The sequence below is a fragment of the Lepisma saccharinum genome, chromosome 11 (assembly GCF_977018435.1).
Source record: "Lepisma saccharinum chromosome 11, izLepSacc3.1, whole genome shotgun sequence".
Lineage (NCBI taxonomy): Eukaryota > Metazoa > Arthropoda > Insecta > Zygentoma > Lepismatidae > Lepisma > Lepisma saccharinum.
This window is the reverse complement of record NC_139239.1, coordinates 48,982,913-49,005,333: the sequence shown is the minus strand read 5'-3', so window position 1 is coordinate 49,005,333 and position 22,421 is coordinate 48,982,913. Positions and strand designations below refer to the sequence as shown.

General features: G+C 38.6%; 2 protein-coding genes across 2 annotated transcripts in view; one reads left to right on the top strand and one right to left on the bottom strand.

Annotated features, from left to right (window-relative positions):
- The window catches only part of LOC145994789 (la-related protein 7-like), a 305,103-nt gene that overhangs the window by 103,648 nt on the left and 179,034 nt on the right, over window positions 1–22,421 (bottom strand). The window lies entirely within an intron of this gene.
- Window positions 5,840–22,421, top strand: part of LOC145994788 (zinc transporter ZIP1-like) — a 123,008-nt gene continuing 106,426 nt past the window's right edge. Inside the window, exon 1 of the mRNA XM_083131059.1 lies at window positions 5,840–7,041. Coding sequence (XP_082987185.1) covers window positions 5,994–7,041 — 1,048 coding nt within the window. The 5' untranslated portion in view covers window positions 5,840–5,993. The remainder of the gene's footprint in view (window positions 7,042–22,421) is intronic.

Here is a 22,421-nt window from a genome sequence, read left to right as displayed (position 1 = left end):
AGCTACACGACAACTGCACATGACGCCTCGTATGAAATATATACTGGTCGTGAGTCCAGACACCAGAGCCCCGCTAGTCTGCGAAAGAGGGTACTACGTGGAAGGGAGGTTGACATTTGTGTGTCTTTGTAAAGGGTTACACCCCTGTCCCGGGTTCGAATCCCGGCCTGGACATGGGTGTTCCTTGTGAGTGTACCTTCTTCAATTTGATCATATCAATCATTGTCATCGTCGCGATTAGCTGAGTGTGTCCGAAAAGCGACGCTAAATAACAAAATACAAATTTAACACACACACGACAAAAGGCAAGCCTTGTAATCCAAGGGTCGTTGGTTCGATTCTGGTGGAGGAAACACATTGAAATTGTTCCGTACCAGTTTAATCTCTACATCCAGTCCCGAATAGCTTACCTGGCATAAAGTGGACTTGTTTGAAACAAACAAAACACAAAGAAGCATTTAGTAAATGGTTACTTGGGGGAGAAGACTGTTGAGCCTTAACTTAGTCATGTAAATAAAGAGATAAAGTAAACAATTCCTCAACAGAAAGCTACATTTTCACATGGAATACAGTTCGATATCAATGCATTTCTGATCATATGCCTAGAAGTGTACAAACAGAGAGTGTATTTTTCCCTTGCTCTAACATTTCTTATGCAGTAGAAAGTGTCGCTCAACAGTACCTTGCAACTTAACAAAACTCTCATTGGAGCGATGCATATTTAAATGGGAAACTCTTGCATTCAGCGCGTGGAAAGTTCTGTGTAGGCACATAAATGTCTGGCAGATATAATTTAATTAATTTTATACATTTAGTCGCACACACACACAAACAAACAATGAACACATGACGGAAGGTTACTCACCTGCTGCCAGCACGTAATTTCATATTCAAATCGTGTGCGAATATTTATCATATACATTAGATATAAACAAAATAACTTTCACTGTTAGGCTTATTCAAGTCTTCTTGTGAGAAAGAAGGATATGGAGTGTAGGAACTGGCACTTTCGTTGCAACGTAGTGAAAGTTAAATGACTGACTTCTCCTGTGCAAGTGTACTTAAGAAGTCAATATTAGCACGTTAGCCACCTTCAGAAGATGTCGGATTAAATACAATACAGATACATGGATTTAGCCAGTAGATGGGAGAGACGTGGAAATGCTGATGGAAGGAGAACATATGTAAAACTGTCGGATAAAAGGAATGAGAAGAACGTTTTAGTACGATTTTTTAAGCACATTGCTGCTTATAGCACAACTAGTGTCGATAGTGTAGCAAAAGATGACTTTTCTTTCTATCCTTTTATTTTCTCTGAGTAAGTAACATTGTCTTGCTTCAGGACATACGCAGACTTACAATGATGGAAAAATGAAAAGCATAATACTTGGACTATAGAATTGAACACACAAGGTAAAAAGGTAAAGTGCTCCCCTGTGCTTAGCACCACGCCATGAAGGCGTATAGGGGGTGTGGGGGTAACGCCTTACACTTTCTTGATCCAGTCGTGAGTGAGGGTGATGTGATCAGCATCACGCCCTGACCGCCTTTACCCCCCAGGGTTTCCCCCAGGTACCCATGTCATTCGACGCTGGGTGGGCGCCGGGGCCGCTTCCAACGTTACAAAAGTTCCCGGGACACAAGTAATACTGAAAACTAAATGGTTTCTTGAATGGTTTCCTTCTGTGAATTGTTTTTTTAAGTTCACTTTATTCAGAGATAGGCTAATCGGGACTGGACCTACAGTTCAATGTGGCATCGGAACCAGTGTGCAATGTGCATCCACCGGATATCTAAGTAGAGACCCACCCATTGATTACAAGGCCACGACGTTACCAATGCGTCAACGGAGAGGCCCAAAGTGGAGTCTTGAATGTTTTATTATGTTGACACATTGATTTTTATGAAATGGTAACAAATTGACTTGCAGTAAACTTCAAAATACATGCAGAAATTAAATTAAATTACAGAGTTCCATAAGAGTACAACACACACACATATATCATGGGTATGCGAGATTTTAAAATCGCGTAACCTCTTATTTTACATCTACGGAGTTTTCCAGCCATCCATGGGTTTCAGTACACATGGAATTCCATTAGATGCATTTGTGCTGCAGCCTGGAATAATTGATGGGAACAAATTCACACACTTTTCATACACTGTTTATGAAAATTCTCCACTATTTCGGAAACCGTTCCAGAATTGACTCAAAATTATACAAGGGAATTCATTATTTCATCATTTTCTGATGGATTTTGAATGATTTTTTCTTCTCGGAGACTCAAGGAAAGTATTCCAGTGTGAAGGTGTATATTCTAACGCAGTTCCCGAATCGACCAATGTGTCAATGGGCGACAGGTTCTGTCTGCACATTGAATCGGAAGCAATATGAACATTTTCATAGAATATTGTTTAATAACGTCGACTTGCGAGTCCTGGAGTTCATATCTCAAGTGAAACCGAAGATTCGCGTTTCAACTAGCTTTTGTGTACAAAGTTAAACTTACTACAAACTTTTCACACGGATATATTGCAAAGATAAACCTGAAGGAGTTGGCATTGTAATCTTTCGAGTACATCTATACGTGATTTAGTACTCCGTTTTCCTCTTTTCGCAAAGCATGACATAAACCGCAGTTTCGTGCCGAAAACTTCGGGACATGCTTATGCGAAGAGATTCACAAATGGATTAACAGTACGTGCCACACGAGTACATTATTTGTTAGGTCGCTTCTATCTACAAGAGAAAAGAAATCACCAGAATTTGAACAAGGTAAGTAAAGAGTAAGATCAAATCTCGAAATGTGGAAACGTTCTCATCAAACAAACAACAGTGACCTTGAAGGTTGATCCATAGAAATGCAATAACCCTGCAGGAATCTTATCACTTTCTGCGTGCTTGTCCACTCAAGAGTTTAGAATTATCACATGGCTCCAAAATAAACTCAAGGGGAACGACGGGTATTTCCTATCGTGAATAATAAGTAAACAAGGACATCCTTCAGACGCTTCACAGAAGTGGTGTCATTGTTCTCGTGCACGCACAGCGGCACAGAGTAGCTGATGCAGTCACTTCAAACAGGAAAACCAACGCTAGTCAATTACGTTTTCCTCTTCTTGGTAGTATGTACAGTGGGGCCAAGTGTTAATGAAGGGAATAATCTTCAAATAGTAGTGGAACTGCATTTCTCTACTTTAGTTGCTTGATTTTCTAGATCTATATTACTGAATGGCTTTGTCAATTCTTCCCTAATTGTTGTTAGAATCAGATGTGGGTATCAAGTTCGAAGTTCTCGCCTAAGCAAGTGTTTTCGTTATCTTGGAGAAAGTTTTTTTCTGGTGATCCGAGAGCTGGATGTTATCGTGCGAAACGTAACGTTAAATTCCTTGCAACATGCCGTGAAAGCATATGGGGTTGGGGAGGGGTAATAGAGGTAGGGCCTCAATTTGCATCTCGATCATTTTGTGAAGTTGATCAGCATCACGCTTCCCAGGGGTGTCCTTAGGTACCCATTTATTAGAGGCTGGTTAAACACCCGGCGTCGCTTCAAGCAGGGATCTAAAAATCATCCACCTTGAGTGTCAGCGTGACATTCAGACGTCATAGCCACTGCACTACTTCTGCTTCTCCATAGCTTAGTAAGCGATGAAATTAGTCCGAACATCCACCAACATCACGAATGTCTTCAGTGTCGCGACAGAGGACGACATTGAAAATTTTATTTAGTAAATTTGATCTGGAAACTAATGAAGAAGAGAACGAGTGAAAACTTTGAACATGAATGAACAGAAAGAAGAAATACGACAGTTGAAGAGGATGATGGCTCCAGTTCGACGTATTTTTCTCCCCTTTAGTTTGCAGAGTACTCTGGTAAGAAGTGGTGTTGCTTAAAGTACCCCAGTTCCCCATCATTGCATGAAGGCAGTCGCCTCTTTAGCCGGTGAAGTACATTGCTTTCCGCGATCAACGAAGCTCAACAACAACGTAATTGAAGGACATTGCATTTTCTTCGGAATTTCCTAGTGTTGGGGTGTTGCTGGAATTTCGAATGACGGCTGAGTACGCGGAAACGAAGTTCCTGTTCAGTTCTCGCATGTTGTCTTTTCTTGACACTCTTGTTCTTGTGGTCACGCCCAATTTCTGACAGTACAACTGTCAAGGAAATAATCAGGCAGTAAAACACCAACTTTCTTTGGAGGAAGTGATGTAGATGTACGATGAAAAATGGGAATTTGTTCAGAAATTAACACATGATAATGAAACCTTATGTACTTCTCTTATTCGTTGATTTCCGATTTGATGCCTGGATCTTCAAACAGTTATAAAATCAATTCAATGATTTAATAACCTATTTTTTTGTATTTTGCTATTAATGTTGTGAATGATCCGTCGTTTGGCATAATCATTCCGCCATCAAAACCGTTTATATTATAAGACAAATAGTACAGAAGTGCCTTCCCTATCAACACATGTCACGTTAAATTCTCCTAGATTTAGATCTCCATTTAGATCACTCTGCACTACAAGTGTAGTAGGAATAACATGATCATTCGAAAAGCACTCAAACCATATATATGATCTGTCCTCTGTAAGAAAGAAATCAAAGTAAATAAATAGTTGTGGCTTCTGAGAAATCCTATTAGTTCTTCGAATGGAAACTGTGCATAAATCTTGCGCGTAGGAATATAGTGCATGCGATAAAGATATTCCCACTCAACATAGCTGCTATATTGAAGTTGTGAGACCTTATACAGTATTACGAGCTGTGCAGCTACGACCAATATATTCATGGGGAAAATATCACCAGAAGTAGTACATTGGAAAGGAGCTATTTCCCAGAAATCACGTGGTATTACTTCGTTCTTGCAGTGAATGCAAAATAAGTACCCCATTCAACGTCCAAGTGCTAGGAACAACAGAGAATGGAGTCTTGTCAGTATCAACGAAGAGTTCACTCTCAACGCGAACCCACAAGAATGACATTAGTCATCAACATATCGGATATGATTCTGTAAATCACAAGCAATTCGAAAACCCTGAAAGTGATAGAATTTTTGCTAATGTCATTGGATCACGATAGTTGACTAGCGTGAAATAGTTTGCATTTAGTTGTCGTTTCAGTAGTTTCGTAGCAGATTCACAACATGAAGACCTATTTACATTACAAGGGGATCAACATAAAATATGTCGTTACGAAAACGGCATGTAGGTAAGATGTCAACCATATGGCCTCTCGTGTGTCATGGTCAAGAACGTGATCCATGCCTCATCTTCTCCATGACGTCTTACCTAATGAAAACATTCCATTACACTCACAGAATCATCTTCGAAGGCACCTAAAAATTATATCGAAATTGTGACAATGTTGAAGAACTGTGTTAGCAGTGCCACCAGAAAATCTGAACTATCTTCCTAGCACTAAAAACATTGCACAAACAAACAAATAATCCTTTCAATGCTGAGATCTTTTCCAGCCTTATCTTCGTCCTTAACTCCACGTGCAATATATACACACACACACATTCACATATTACCGCTTAGATGAGAGTTAATATTTTACTCAAACAAGTCAAGGAAATTTTCACCTTGAACTTGCCATGCGCACTGCAGCGGACGTAATCTTGGTACATACGGGTGCCTGCGACTTCGTATAACGACGCCAAACGAATTAGATCTATGCTACTTTGCAGGATTTGACATATTTTGTCTCTAACTAGTTCTGACACATTGACAATAGAACTCAAAGTCCGGTGATAACGGAATCAGAAGATCTTTTGTCCTTATCTTCTAATAACACTCGGGTATCTAACCGAAATCAGCCTCTTTGCAGACGACACTTGGTGTTTGCACACGGCCCGCGAGCTGTTTGCCATTTCAATTTCGCGCGGGAAATAACTGCCTTTTGAGGGAACCTGAAGCGGTTTTTCTTCGCAAACGGGGAGGAAAGAAGAAGCCAAAGGAAGACGTAGAGGTTTCTTCGGTTAAAACAATGGCAGAAAACAACAGCAGCAGCTCCGGCGCCGAAGAAGGCACCAGTTCGGAAGTTGTCGTAGCGAAGGTGTCGTCCATGTTGATTCTCTGCATCGTCCCTTTCATCCTCGGGGTGCTGCCGTTGAAGATGGCCGTCTGGTTCAAGTGGAAAGCTCACGAAATCCGCGGTCGGAGATCGGATTTCATTCTTTCTCTGCTTTTGTGCTTCGGCGGCGGCGTGCTGCTGTGCACCAGCTTCATGCACTTGCAGCCAGAGGTGAGACAAAGCGTTGACAACCTGACGACATCCGGCGACCTCCCCGAGACGAACGTCCATCTTGCCGAGCTGATCTTCTGCAGCGGTTTCTTTTTCGTGTACTTGGCAGAGGAGCTGGTGCACCTCGTGCTGCACGCGAACCACCACCGCGACGACGAAAAGGTCCTCCACAGGACCATGAGCATAAGGAAATGCTCCGCCCCGAACATCGACGCCGTCAGCAACCCCGTCTCGACGCCCGTGACGGAGGATCCTCCCCCGGTGATCATATCGAAAGACGTGGAGGCCCAGAAGGGACATTCCCACGTTCACCTTCCTGCATCGGAAGGCAGTGCCGTGCTCCTGTCCCTTCGAGGGCTGCTGACCGTCATCGCTCTGTCCTTCCACGAACTCTTCGAGGGCCTTGCGGTCGGATTGCAGAAAGGCGCGGTCGACGTTTGGTTCCTGTGCGGGGCAGTCGCTGCACACAAGTTCATCATATCGTTCTGCGTCGGGCTGGAACTCGTCACCTCGAGAACCAAGACGGTTCTCATATGTATCTACATGGGGACCTTCGCCCTCGTCACTTCCCTTGGCATCGGCATAGGACTGGCTGTCAGCAGCAACGCCGAAGATGAATCTGCCTTCAACTTGGCCACGGTGATACTCCAGGGTATGGCGGCCGGGACACTGATCTACGTCGTTTGTTTTGAGATTCTGCAACGGGAACGTACCAACCACGAAGTCGGAGTCTACCAGCTTCTAGCCATAATGGCTGGCTTTGGTTTGATGCTTGGCCTTCTCAATATTGGTAAGTTACACGCTTACTCTCTTTGGTATTATATTTTGTGGGCATAATTTCATCATTCAGAATACCTAGTATGTTTTGATTAATTTATGGAGTTTTGCTTCACCCCATTCTAGATCAATGATAAATTATTTATGTTTGGCATTGTGGTAAGAGTGAGGTAAATATTGTAGACAAAAGATCAATTTTATTAAGGAAATAAGATTATCGACTTATTTATAATAGATTGCTATTGGCCAGTAAGTTGTAAGACGACTTAAAATTTATGATTCCTTCACACAATTATGCAACAGATAGATAACGGAACACGTTTTAACATATGTGTGATTCACGTAGTACACATTGTGAAACTTATGTATAAGCACTCAGAAACATGAAAAACACTGAAAAAAATATATATTATTTCAAGAACTAAATACGCAGAAATCAACAAATAAAACATCTCTATTTCAATACTACAGTATTATATTTAATACTTATGAAAGTTAATTTTTCTCTCGGAAACTTATATGTCAGAAGTGTGATTAAATTGCGCTCAATAACAACTGAGATCCTAGCTACAATGACAATGTCCCAGTTAATTTTACCTATATTCCTCCCAAATTTTAACAAAAGAGTTTGTCCTCAATCACTGACTCAACACATTTCCCAAACCCATGAACTTAGAAACCTGGAAACTTAGGGTGTCTCCCTCTTATGACGTAATCATATACTATGAAGAGATTTTCCTTAATTTAACCCATAAGGGGAAATGAACCTAGGGACGAAAATTCTTACATTACGTATAAATAAAAGTTGTCAATAGATGGCACTCTCAGTATTATAGAGTAATCTAGACAAACTTGGGAATACCACGCTTATATTTTTTGTCATAACTAATTAAAATATATACAAACAGAAAAATGACTGTAACCACTATTTACTTAGACTAGTAAGTTTTAATGCGGTGCTGAGCTCCCTACGAAAACATAGACACTTAACGGGAATTTGTAAAAAATATGAAATAAAATGCAGATGTGTACATCTTTTTGGAAAGGTTGACAAATCATGACTATTTGGCCTTTTAATTGAACATGAGCCGACACGTTAATCATATTCATTTAAAAACTAAAAGTACATTATTACTAAACCATTATAACTGTGGAATATAATATTTTTGTCAAATATAGATAGCATAAAAGAGAACACATGAAAATGTACAAGAAATAAAAAAAAAAAGTCGATTCTGTGTCTATTAGGAAACAATTTCAACCAACCATTTCCTAACGTCCCTAAGGATTCAAAAGGATGTTCAACAGCATTATATTTGGCAAGTTGAAACGCCATATTTTTAACATCTTTGTAGGTTAGACCATAAAATATTTTTCTATCAAAATGACGTAGTCACCATGCAGAATTTGAAGTTCGCTTGGCAAAATAGTTTTCCTTCCAAGACAACATTTCTCCATTACATCGAGATTTTCATGGAAAACTAAATAATATCGTACAAGATACTTTTAAATATTTACAGCCTTCAGAAAACCCATTTCTCCTTCCTGAACAGCACTGATGTCACATTTCATAATTCCTATATCTACCTGATATTTCCAGTTTTCTTCCTATTCGTAAATATGGGAGAGTATTCAACATTTGTTGCTCCGCCATTTATAATTTCAATCTTTCATAATGGCCATTCTTCTACAGATAAAGAAACATTTAGCTTATTGAAGCCTTCAAATGTACACATTCAACAAAATAGAGTATACATATTAGCACCTAAACACGTACCTTACAAAAATTTCTGAAACGTCAGAAACAGAATTTCTTCTTTGTGCAGCAGTTAACATGTCCAACTACCACGAAAACAGTCTCACAACTATGGTTGGCTACCAGGGCGTGGTTTACCAGATTTTCGATGAATAGCTACATACAACAAAAGTGATATAGTGATGGTATTCCATAATTATCGACTAGTCCATATTTGTCAACTTTACCCTGTTGTGTTTTGGAGGACCAATGAACACGCCTATCATTCTTATAAATGCTAATTTATAAGACTAATGCTTCATAATTATTGATATGATTCCTTATTTTTTGTGTGTACTGATATTGTACTGAACTAATGCTTCATGATTATGTGCTACTTATTCATTCTATCTTGATAAAGTTGCTTGAATTTGACGATTTGGTTTTTGATTATTGATTTTGACGTTTTCTATCTGATGAGCAAATATAATAGAGAGCGGGCGAAGCAGTAAACAGGTCGCTAGTTCCTTATATAACACCCTCAGATCACAATATATTTCTTTCTCTACAAGAACCGAAATAATCTTGTACTTAACGAATTTTCCATGAGTGAGTTACAAGAAACCTTATTCAAAAATTAATCTAGGTAATCTCTACTTAGGCTATGAAGCTATACATATTTATTAATAACTTTGTTTATTCTCTTTATTGATTTCAATCAATGTTTTGAATTTTTTAGAAAATGTGTAGATACTGTGTAATTAACAAAAATGTAAATTACAGTGAATTAGAATCGTGCAATTAAAATAAACAACATGAAAATTTCTAATCATAAAACAGTCGCAACTTAGTTTCAAATCAGATTACCACAGTTTTGAAGCTATTTCTTTCCATGTCCAATGAAATATGTATAAAGAGTGACCAAAAATCATTGTCAAAATCTAGAATATCTGAGGTGGTGAGCACACACATCAAAGTCCTTATCATATCTTTGACTAATGCATGTAACGGTTATGCTTAACATAATCACTTAATGCCATGACTTAACATGTGTCGTTACATTGAATGCGACAAAGATTGAGCTGTTATCTTAATCAGGGTTATCGCCGAAGGCTCAAAATGCAATTATCTTGCGCATGTTCTTGATAATTCGGTTACCCAGAATTCAACACGAAACACGAAAACTGCGGCAAGTTTCTAATCATGGCGCTCCTAAAGTTATATATTAATTTTGGTGTATCCTGTACTCGATTTGTTTATTTTAAAATACTCCCCTCATGTGAAGTATCTTGAAAGATCATGAGAAAAGTGTCAAGATCAGAATAGCTAAATTAATTCTCAAAGACTTCAGATAACCTATAAGTTATAACAAAAGAAGTCTCAGCAAACCACCACTACAAACAGTGGTAAAATGTTGAAACCTAACAAACCTTGCATCCAATAGCCTATATTATTAAATCGAGCGAATTTGATGCACTTTAAAAACATATAAATCTTCCAAAACAACAAGAAATTTTGGAAGTAGCTAAAGAACTAAACTTGGGAGTAACAAGATATTTCACTATAGCCGTATATCTATGAATGTATGTGTGTATGTATGTGTGTGTGTGTGTGTGTGTGTGTGTACATATATACATACACACATATATATATACATATACACACTCACACACACACATAGCTATACCTAGGTATAAATATAAACAAATATTTTACAGATTTGATTGCTGAGACTATGCCATACAGTCTTTTCAGACAAATAATATATTTTGAGAAAGAAGTAGTCATGTATCATAGAAATTTCATGTGCACGAACGGTATGGAAGCTAGTAAGAAACTTTCAGATTAGGAGCTACATAACGGTTCGACTCAATCTCAGACCTACATGATTAAGGAACCGCAATTAGTAGTGAGGAATTATCAGCCTTGATATCTGGATAACAAACAGCTTTGAACAGACTTAAAGAACGCTTGATCTTCTAGCATTATCACTGTCTTTTACGAGCTTCGGGTTATCTAAATTGCGGGTATATAAGAAAGCTTAAGATTAAAAAATAACGGTGTGACCTCTAATGCACTGTGCATCAGTCTCAATTTTTATGCAGTGTTATTTGTTTGACAGGTCTCTACAATGTAAGTACTTGCATGTGAACGTACTTATGATGCAATGCATGCTTATTTGCAATGCTAGTGCTTATATCACGCGCCATCGTAAATAAATTGATGTATGTTTTTCTTTTACAAAAGTCCCATTCGCAATGGAATTTTGGGAAAAGACTCTTCGGAGATGGCAGGTAAGCTATTGAGGATAATTTCTATCCGAAACTATTTGCCCATGCAAAAGCTCATGTAAATCACCAATGTAAATTCTCAATATGCGAAGAGTATTTTGATATTATGAACTCTACTAAATTTTAATATGTATTATCTAGTTGTAATTTAGAATATCACGAAAAGGATGAATATATTTTAACAGTTCACGCTTACGCATTTGTGGTAATGTATATCGGTGCTGGCGTCGTTTACAAATGATAATTTAGAGCAATTTGGCAAGAAAACCTAAAAGATTAGTTGAGAGAGAAAACGTGGCATACACAATTGGTTGAAATTAAGTTTTGTTTTCATGTTCGCATTCGTCCACAGAAATTAATGTAGTTTGTACAGTTTTTTAAATAAGCTTTGGTACGTGATGATCATTTTGAAAAATGTTAATATTCTTGGGATCATTTCTATAAAGGAAACTCTCAAATCCAGAATGCGGAATGAAAGATTCAAGAAAGATTTTCGCCGATGACATCCTATGGTGGTTAATTTGATTGCCGTTGATTCGACATGCAGTAGGTACTAGTTGTATTATTCATACGCAACAACTAAGGTATTGGGTCTTAGAAATGAAATGTAATAGCACATGTAAAAAAAAAATATACCCATGGCTTTCGACAACGTGATCATATAATGGATACACATTAATATGCAGATCATATTAGTGTAAGTCAAGGGACACACAATGCATAGATTCCACTATGAGGAGAAAAAAGAGAAGGAAGAATACTTCACCTGGAAATGGAGATGATGTTATCTCTCGAAAAGTAGTGTTAAAGTAAGATAATAAATAAAGCCAAATTAGGATTGAATGTTAATGCACAATCATTGCCACTTACTTTCAAATTACTACTTGTATACAGCCGTAAGTGTGTATAGAGAAATCTTCACAAAGGAAGAGAGAATGTTGCATTTTTGCTTCATATTAGGCTAGAGCATGGCGTCTCCAACATCTCCAGATTACGAAAATGAAGTATGACAAGGACAGCGACCTTATTATTATTTTGGTACACAAATCTTTCAAAATGACAGTGTTATCTCAACGATGCTTAAACATATCTTTCGACCTCAATTGAGGATGAATGTAATATTTGTTTATTCTCTTTAGATTAAATGATAAATTCTGTTATTTATGAGGAGTTAGTGACAAATATGTGCTACAACTCTGTTCAATTTAGTACTGGCCAGTGGTCAATCAGACATGCTCAAGAAAAAAGATTCCGATAAGTGTCCTTCATATCTCAATCGAAATAACCTCCAAATTCGGTAGCAAACAATTCAAGATTGCTGTTATGTAATGATACACTTGGTGCACTTGTTTCATGGAAAAGGTGCTGTACACAACCTTGACTAAATTCGATTCCGCGTTATCAGTTACGAATGCTTCCTTGATTCTTTAGTAATGTTCAAAGTGCTGGTAGTGCATTGAAGATGGCAATGTTGTAGGGTGTGTTTTTATGGGTCGCATTTATATGAAAGCGTTCACTGATTGATTTACTTTATTTTACTTCGCTTTTTGTGCCACTTTTGGCTAATTTGCGAAGATGGGGATGAGTGATGATAAGATTAAATTGATGAATGGATACTCACAAACATCCATGTCAGGCCAGATTCGAACCTGGCGTCGTAGTGTGATGTGCTAACCACTCCGCCACGGGGGCCGACTTGCATGAAAGCGTAAATGAAAGTATTTTATGAAGCAATAACAGTCAGTTAAGAAGCGAGTCATTGAGTGCGTCAGAACAATATTCTATGGCGACTGAATTTAATCTTCTATATATAAAAATGGATATATGTGTGTGTGTGTGTCTGTGAGTGTGTGTGTGTATTTGTTTGTTCCATAACTCTCGAACGCCTGGAGCAATTTCAACCAAACTTGGTACACGTGTCACTTGCAATCTGTAAATAATATTTTGGGGTAAGACACGCCTGGCACCCATAGGGTGGGGTAGGAAGGGGTGACATGTAAAAATAATCGAGAACCACCGATATTAAATTCCTCACAAACAGACATCCGTGACTCTATGCAATCCGCACAACGATAGTGTTTCTCGGGTTGTCTAACATTCAGGCTGTGTTGGATTCCATAGATTCCATAGTTTTCGTGACACTCCCAATGCGGTTCAACTCCAAGCCAAGTTCATCACCTATCGGCATTGGGGTGAGAGGGGATGAAAAATAAAATGCCACAAATGACCTAGATTAGTGTCGAATCCACAGTTTTCGGAGTATCTAAGCTAATTGGTGACATTCACGATGAAATAAAATTAGTTACATTTTACACTGTAGTTAGAATTTATTATTTTCCATGCTAATAGAAGATTGGGATAAATAAATACCCGGGCACTAATCCCAGAGTGGTGATTTAATGTGGGAATTTTTCCAGGATTGTCCCTGCATGACTGGGGTTCGCCCAGGATCGTTGTGCTGTACGTATGTATAGTTGCGTCCTGTTTTTGTAGATTTACAGGCAAACTGTAAAAGTTTAATGATAAATACTGTAAATGTTATAAAAACTTCTAATAATACGGCTCCACCTCCATATCCCCTTCCCCATACGTATCACGGCACGTTGCAAAGTGCAAGAGATAGCAAATAAAATAAACAATAAATACATGTCTAAAATGTAATTTTTGTGCTAGTTTTAAAGCGGATATTGCGCATAAAATGAAACAAGTTTGAGAAGTTGAATACTGCCAGTGTTATAAATGGCACAGTGGCGATATTTTGCACTCTTTCCAGTTTCTTCTCCATTACGTAAATCCAGAGGAAGGAAACTGCAACGAGGACTCTCTTTTGAGTCACTTCTTTGCAACGTGACCCAAAAAACATAACGCGTGGTGCTTTAATGCCATTGTTGAGATGGTTCTGCAAGTGGCGACATCTGTGTAGTAAAAGAAACACAGAACAATTTCTGTTGAGAAATCGCCTCAACTTCCGACACCTCAGCACCTATTGTGTGGTTTCAAGCCAGCGAATCAGCACCAAACAGTTCATGCACGTGCAGAGAGCAACAATGGTTTCAAGTATTGCTGCAGAAAAATGGAGATTAGGTGAGTCACTGCAGCATTGCCAATCGTAGGACCATGTCACTATGAGTAGATTTTTAAAGTTTCTTATTCCTGGACATTTTTTAGTGGCTTTCTCTAAAAGCCAAAGATAATTTTTTAAAACAACATTGACAGTAAATTAATTGACTACTTGTGCAGAGACTTGTTCTCGTGTGCTCGCACCAGAGATTTCCCGGAGGCTGTATGGGTAAGCGAGCCGCTTTACGGAGTACACCCTGGGTTTCGAACCGAGGTCTTCCGCTTGGCAACTCAGGTGCTCTACCGACTGCACCACCGATGTAGTTTTTACTTTTTAAAAAAATATTGATAATATCTAATAAAGTGCATTTGCCTTCTCATCTGAAGGAGCTGATTGCTTTAGCTGCATTCTCTCTTCACACATAAATCCATCAAAGCAGAAAGTTTAATTCTCACGTTTACATATACTCTGTCCCGGCTATCTCTGGAGCAAGCGGACGAAAACAAGTCTCTGCGCAAGTAGTGATGCGAGACGTCTCCACCAATGAACACGTGAAAGGGAACGGGATTGCGTGGAGGGGAGAAAGCGACTGCAGCAGCGTGTAATGCTTCGCTCTGCCCACTCGACCCCCCCTTCTCCGCCACTCCAGAGATAGCCGGTACTGAGTATAGTTCATCCTCGTCGTCGCGACTAACCAAAAGAAGCAGAAAAGTAAGCAAAAGCAAGCGAGGAACCGCAGAAATGACTGACAACATCGAGCAACCGAGCGAGACGCGGGAGAAAGGGGCAGACACAGAGATTGGGCAAACGACGGACGCACAACATCCCATGACGCAACCGCCAGCACCTCCAGAGGACGGTCAACCCCTTCCTTCCCGCATGCTCCAATTAGTCTGCCGGTCGAGGACGCCGAGGTGCATCTCTTCAGTGAATGTGGGTCCCACGACCGGCTTTCGAACCAAGGACGTGCGATTCACACACGTACTCCTTTCTTTTATGAGCGAATCATTTGTTGGGTCTTATCTCGTTTAAGTACCAGCATTGTAAGTGTTTGAAACTGAAAGGGAACCAGGGTGGACCACTGCTTCCTCAGAAAAGCGCCCGTTCCTTTTTTTTGAGAAAGAAATATTTCACTATTAATACATAACAGAATCATTATTACTACGCGTACATACACATATTTGAATTACTTCTGAACTTTTGGAAATGTAATCGTGGCGGAGTGATTAGCAAAACGACCCAAGACATCCAAGGATCAAATCTGGCCTGAGCATGGGTGTTCTTTGCGAGTGTTTTTTGATAAATGCCATAATATTATCCTCATTGTTGCGATTAGCCAAAAGTGGAAGTAAAGTGATGCTAAATAACAATCAAAGCAAGGAAAAGCAAAAAATATGCAAACTGAATTTCGATAATAATTGATTGATTTGCTTTATTTTACTTCGCTTTTGTGCCACTTTTGGCTAATTTGCAAAGATGGCGACGAGTGATGAGATAAAATTTATGAATGGACACTCACAAACATCCATGCCCAGGCCTGGATTCGAACTCGGGATCTCTGGTGTCGTCGCGCAATGTGTTAACCATTCCGCCACGGGGGCCTGCGAACTACGATAATAAGACGTGTCCAAGAGTAAGTTCATATTCTAAATGGTTATTTTTATTTTGTGGATGGCTTATATCAACGCAAATAGCCTCAGTGCTGACACACCCAATAAAATGTTCATTTCAAAATCGGTTCGGATATTGGTGGAATTAACGACATGCAAGAATAGTTTTTTTTAGCTGCTAGCAAATATTATTTCCTTAAACAATGAAAATTCGATTTTGAAATCACACTCGGCCAATCATTGCACAAACATTTTAAGACAATATTTAGTAAAATTGTCACTCTTTCTTTGCCAAGAATTGGCGCTGTTAGAAGTTACAATAAAATTTACAATATTCCACCCTTAAAATCTAACAATCTGCCTGTAAAATTACCAAAACGAGAGGCAACCTTTTTACCCCCGTGAGCACATATCGTGAGTTGGAAACGATTCCCAATCCTCCAGAAGAAAAAACTTAAAACGCATAAACCGAATAATAATACAACACAAAATAAAAGTCAAAAACTTTGAAATTAAAATTGCGAATACTTTATTTGGAACCGAGCTTGTACAAACTAATTAGCACTAAAATAAAATCACTCAGTTGTGTCCTACTCGTGCGACACCACTCTGTGTTGTAGCTCAATCGGAAGTTCACATAGTGTCGGTAACTATTTGGAAAATTAAACACAGGCACACACTCATACAGGTTATATTGATGGTACAAATATAAAGAATAGGCCGCGCTTAAAAAAGAGAGTAGTGCAACTTCCATAAAACTAAAATAGGACCACCCAATAATCCTATTTAGTAAACTAATCTCCCCCAACAAATTAATAGATGGTGGAGCCGCTATATTAGTGATTCTTAATATAAACCACCATAAAGACAATCTAGGAATATAATTAATCATTCTCCTAATTAATTAGTATACTACGGCTACCCAACCGCTCATAAGTTATGTTTGCTAAACAAAATATACCAGAAGAACAAAGACCATGTGCCACTATTAGAGTAAGCCCACCACTCATGCCCCACACTCTCTTATGGTTATAATTCCTATTAAAACAAGACCCATATGTGCCACAGCATTAAGACGTACAGTCACCAGCAAAAAAAATGGGACGCCAAGGTCCTGAAATGCTCGCTTCCCTGCAAGGTATTGTGTGTGAGTGTCCAACTCTACGGCGGTAAGTAAGATTTTGACAGCAAATTTTCAATGGAAACTTCTATTACCCCTGTCGAGTTAGGCAACATACATAACGCACTTCACGATCTAGGTGTCCCAGTTTTATTGCCGGCGACTGTACATAAAAAACTTTCAAATCTAAATGTGAATACTTTTATCTTATTGATTATAAATGACAGATGTGTGCACCATAAATGTAACGGTGTCCCACAAGAAACGCAGGATTTAATTTAAGAAAAAAAAAACATTTTATATATTTATTGGCAAAGTTATTACATTATCGGAAAGACTAAACATTGCCATTAAATGTGGAAGAGCATATCTGACAAATGTCCTCCACGACGCATTTGACACACTCGAATTCCTTTGACAAAATTCTGAATAACTTTTTCGCATAACTGCGGCTCAATGCCGTCGATAGCTCTTTGAATTTCTGCTTTCAATTCAGGAATCGTTCTTATTTTCGCAGCATAACTTTGGATTTAATGAATCCCCAGAAGAGAAAGATCGCACTGTGTGAGGTCGCACTGTTGTTTCATTTGGGGCGTTTCTCCTACCGAAAACATCAGGAAATTTGCCCACAGTTACCGTACTAATGAATTTTAACGATCGTTACTCTCTATCGTCGTGTAGCGATCCATATTGGCTAACAGCAATGTTTTTACTACAACATGAGACATTGCAGAACGCTGCCAACCCTGCGGGGGAAAAAAATGGCGCGCAATTTAAATCCTGCGTTACTTTTGGGGCACCCGTTATTTTGAAAAGTGTTATTATTAAAAATTATCTTAATTATGGATAACTCTGTAACAGCCGTTAACAGTTCCAAAACGGTCACAGTCATTGTTTGTACGGTGGCTGGATGGAAGCAAAAAATTGACGGTCTCAGACTGCCATTTATCCAGTCCTCTTGAAATGAACTTTCACTGAGCCTCCATCCAAAAGAAAGCCATTTATATCACTCACACTCATTAAAATGCAATTTCTTTGTCCAGTTGCACGATTAATATACAAAGGAAGGAGGCTTTGAAGAGTTTCATCGTGTAGCTAATGATGAAAACTTCCTTATTTTCTGTTGTTGATTGTTAATTACGAATATTTCCCACCGTAGAGGCGGAAAAACAAAATTAATCACGAGAGGGCAGCAATAAAATCGTGGGGCAAGTAATCTCATAGGGACATTGACGGAAGGAAACGAAGCAAAGGATCTCTTCCTTTTCCCTGCTTCTTGTGAGCACGTTTAGGAAGTGAAACATGCATCAAGTTGTAGAAAAAACGGAATTCTAGTTTCTCCCAATGCCCAAAACGTGCGCCTCGTTTTACCCATTCATGTTGATTGTTACGTTGATTAGGCGTTTCCGCTCTGCTTGATTACATTCAAGGGATGGATGAAGCCTCTATTCTAGATAACTTAATAAAAGTCTTTAGTCCGAGGAGCTATGTTCTTACAATACAAAATGCAGTGATAAATATACACACTGTAAAAAGTTGACCGAAGAAATGACGGTCTAATACCGTCAAATTTTGCTGCCATCCAACTACCTTTAAAAAATGGTCCTGATCGTTTTTAAAGTAGTAACGGCCATAATATAGCTGCAATAATTATTGTAATTTGAATGATTCAGTCTTAAACAATATATTTATGGCTTAAGCAAGTGTAATTTATAATCATTATTTTTCTTTATGCGTAATAAAATATTCAAATTTAAATAAAAAACGGTTGTGTACCGTTTTTATAAATTAACAGGCAGGCCGTTAAATTTTTAACGGTAAAATATTGTAAATTTTACGGTAAATTCTAACAGTGCAGTAGATCGAATATAAAACTAATGTGAAAGTATACAAGACAAACTTTTGATTAGGTTCTTATTCTATGGGGCAAAAGTAACATAAATAGAAAGTAAAGTACTCCCCTGTGCTTGCACTACGCCATGAAGGCGTATAGTGTGGAGTTGAGGCCCCACACTTTCTTGATCACGGTTGCAGGTGGGGGTGGTGTGATCAGCACCATGCCGCTGGCCGCCTTTACCCCTCAGACTTTTCTCCAGGTACCCCACTTTCAACGACGCTGGGTGGGCGCCGGAGTGTACTAATAATATATTAAATACAATATTATATAATGCATACAGCCTAAATTTACTGTATAAGATTACTTAATCCTCAAAATTCTTTAATTGAATTGAAGTTACATGCCAACAGAAATTTTTTACTTTACTCTTAAATACCGTGGCAACAAATTGTTTAACGGAATGCCTACGTACATAAAATGCAAGAAAATGACTATGTCAATGAAAATCATTGTTTAGATCAGATGGATTATAATACTGATATTTAGTATTGATGTTATCTTTGATATCCAAAGATGCTTATGTGTCAGGGGTCCCGAGTTGGAATCTCGACTTGGGCATGTTGTTCTTTGTGAGTCCCTCTTCATCGGTTTCATAATATCAGTCATCCTAATCATCACTATTAGCCAAAATTGGAAAAGTGACGTAACGTAACCTAATTCAGTCAATCAATCAAACCAAAGTCGCTTATCTACGGCGTCAGGTTAAATGCCACTTTATAGATGAATCGGTATTGGATGGGACGAAAAGGACAATTGAATTCCAGTGCCTTGACAGGGACTCATATGCAGAGATAGACTACTGAGGACTGGACCTACAACTTAAAGTGGTATCAGAACCACTATGTGCCTCCGCAGTGTTGTTACCACTACGTCATGAAAGAGGCCCTGAATAATCGCAGAGATGATAAGTTGAACGGTCACTGTCCATCGGTCACCTCTGAGGAGGGACCCAAAGGAGTACATCAAAACTTCAAGCAGAACAAAAAGTGTAGGTTTGCTTTAGACGAAAGCATTTTCCTTAACATTTATGTCATGACCAAAATGTTACCTATAAGGTGAAGAATCTGATGGCATTTCAGATGCCATGGCATATTTCATGGCAATTCTCAGGATAGAATCGGTCTTATTTCCGTATCATAACCAATCAGAAGCGAGCTCTAGGTCACGAGTGCATATGTAATGGCGGCCGAGTGAGATGTAAACAATGTATCACTTCACGTTTTTAAAAGCAGATAACTATTCAACCGAGAGGAATAACGTTTCCTGTAAGAGCGTTTTTAGGTGCAAAGCAATGGCACTGCTTAAATACATACTTTATAGTGTATAGGAAAAATATTTTAGTTATTTCAATTGTAAACACCGTCATCTCACAATAGTGGGATGTGCCTTTCGTGATGTATATACGTATTATACATTGCAATCGCAAGAGCTAACCGAAATGTTACATGAAATGCTTCTGTGTAAAGAACTAACAGTTACAAGATTTTTGGAAGCATTTACATAGCATTATGCTAGCAAAAATGTTAAGGAAATGCTTCCATCTAAAATGGGTCAAACTTGTGCCTAATAACGGAACCATTTTTCAAACATGCGCTGTATGCCTCTCAGCAATTAATTAGGTAATTGATGCAAAACAAAGCAGAGCCGGTAGAGGAAGAAAAGTGTTAAACAAACAAGAATTGAACCGCCGATGCAGAAAGTCACGCAAGGAAACAAAACCGAGAAGCTCATAACAGGTCGTTGCCACAAAATAAATTGCTCTCCACGCAATTCCAATGCATTAATCGCGTAATTATATTACAAAAGGAAAGGATTCATTTACGTTTACACTTTCTCCCATTTTTTTTTCGGTGGTAACTTTCCGATGAACACTATGTTCGTGCTGAGAGCAGAATGGATATTCAGCTTACAGGAGCATGCTGGTACAGGAAAGAACAAAAGTTGTGAATTAAAAACAATACAGAGAAGTGTACTCAAAATCTCCATCAACTTCCTTATCAATACATGCAACGAATTTGTATATTGCATAGATTGTGAGGACTGATGTTCATAGTCTCTCGTGGAACGCTGTTTTTTTTTATCGGTAAACTTTGAAAGTGACGTAACGTGTTACGTTTTCAGTATTTGCGTTAGTAAAGCGACATTTTTTACAAATAAATACATATTATTCCTATACTATAATTTACTTGTGTTACCTTCTTGTTGTAAGTCCAGAACTGGTCTATTTATTGAGCAGAATAACAGAAGCTTTTCTTGCCTCGGAAACAGCATCTTTGTGACTGACACATACTATGTGTGTATGTATTGGAGGTACAGTCACCGGCAATAAGAATGGGACACCTAGCTCCTGAAATACTCACTTCCCTGCAAGGCGTTGTGTGTGTTGCCTAACTTTACGACGGTGATAGAAGTTGCCAATGAAAGATTGCTATTAAAATCCACTTATCGCCGTAGAGTTAGGTAACACACACAACGGCTTACAGGGAACGAATATTTCAGGACCCTGGGGTCCCATTTTTATTGCCGGTGACTGTACATATAGTTCAAATAAAATTTATTTTATATTTATATTGTATCACAAATTTAACCGGTAAATTTATTGATGGAAACGAAAATTCTGGATTCGTCAGCATCAGCAACTTAGGCTTTTTGCAGCCGTCGCATTATACTTGTATCCCAGGCTAATAATTGGGATTGTAAAGGGGAACTCATGGCATGTAAGGGCAAAACACAGAACAACGCACAACCCTACAGAGTATTATGTACACTGGCCGCAGGTCCAGATAGATTGATTGATTTGCTTTTTTTTTACTTCGCTCCTTGTGCCACATTTGGCTAATTTGCAAAGATGGGGATAAGTGATGACATGATGAAATTGATGGCGTTGTAGCGCGATGTGCTAACCGCTCCTGAACCTGCTATGCAAATGTTTCTTGAGTGTGTTAATGAAAGTATAATAATTTCAGTAAGGACCTCCCCCATGGCGCAGTGGTAGCGTCTTTGCTTTGTAATCAAGGGGTCCCGGGTTCGATACCCGGTGGAGGCACAAGTGGTTCGGATCTCACTTTAAACTGTAGGTCCAGTCCCGATTAGCCTTACTGTGCATAAAGTGGACTTAAAACAGCAACTCAATAATTTCAGTAACTTTTCTTCCAGTGAAAATAAATAAAAAATATTGGATGTATTCTATAATTATAACTTAAAATTTTTTTGTAGTCTTTGTTGCTGATTTTTGGCATTTTTTTAAATGATAGTTGCAAAATATTAGCTGCCATCTTTATTTAGAGTTTAATTATAATTTCACTATTTACCGTTTAACATGATTAGTATTTTGTATATTCGATTTTTCTAGAAAAAAGGTTTGGCATTTTTGCCCATACAATTTATTAAATTTTAAATCAAAAGGAAGCCGGTCCCCGTGGCGGAGTGGTTAGCTAGCACATTGTAAAGCAAAAGTTTGGCAACGTTTGTTCTAAGACCTCTCTTAGCTCCAGAAGTCAATCGAAATTGAAACTGTTGTTTGAAGTGGCATCCGAACCACTGCACATTGAGCTTCTACAGGGATCCGAACCTTGGGACACCTGAATACAGTGGGACAGCGTTAGTCACTAAACTATCGAGGAGGGCTAGAGGTTAATGGAGTTATTATCATACAGAAGTGTGAAAAAAATGCATGCCA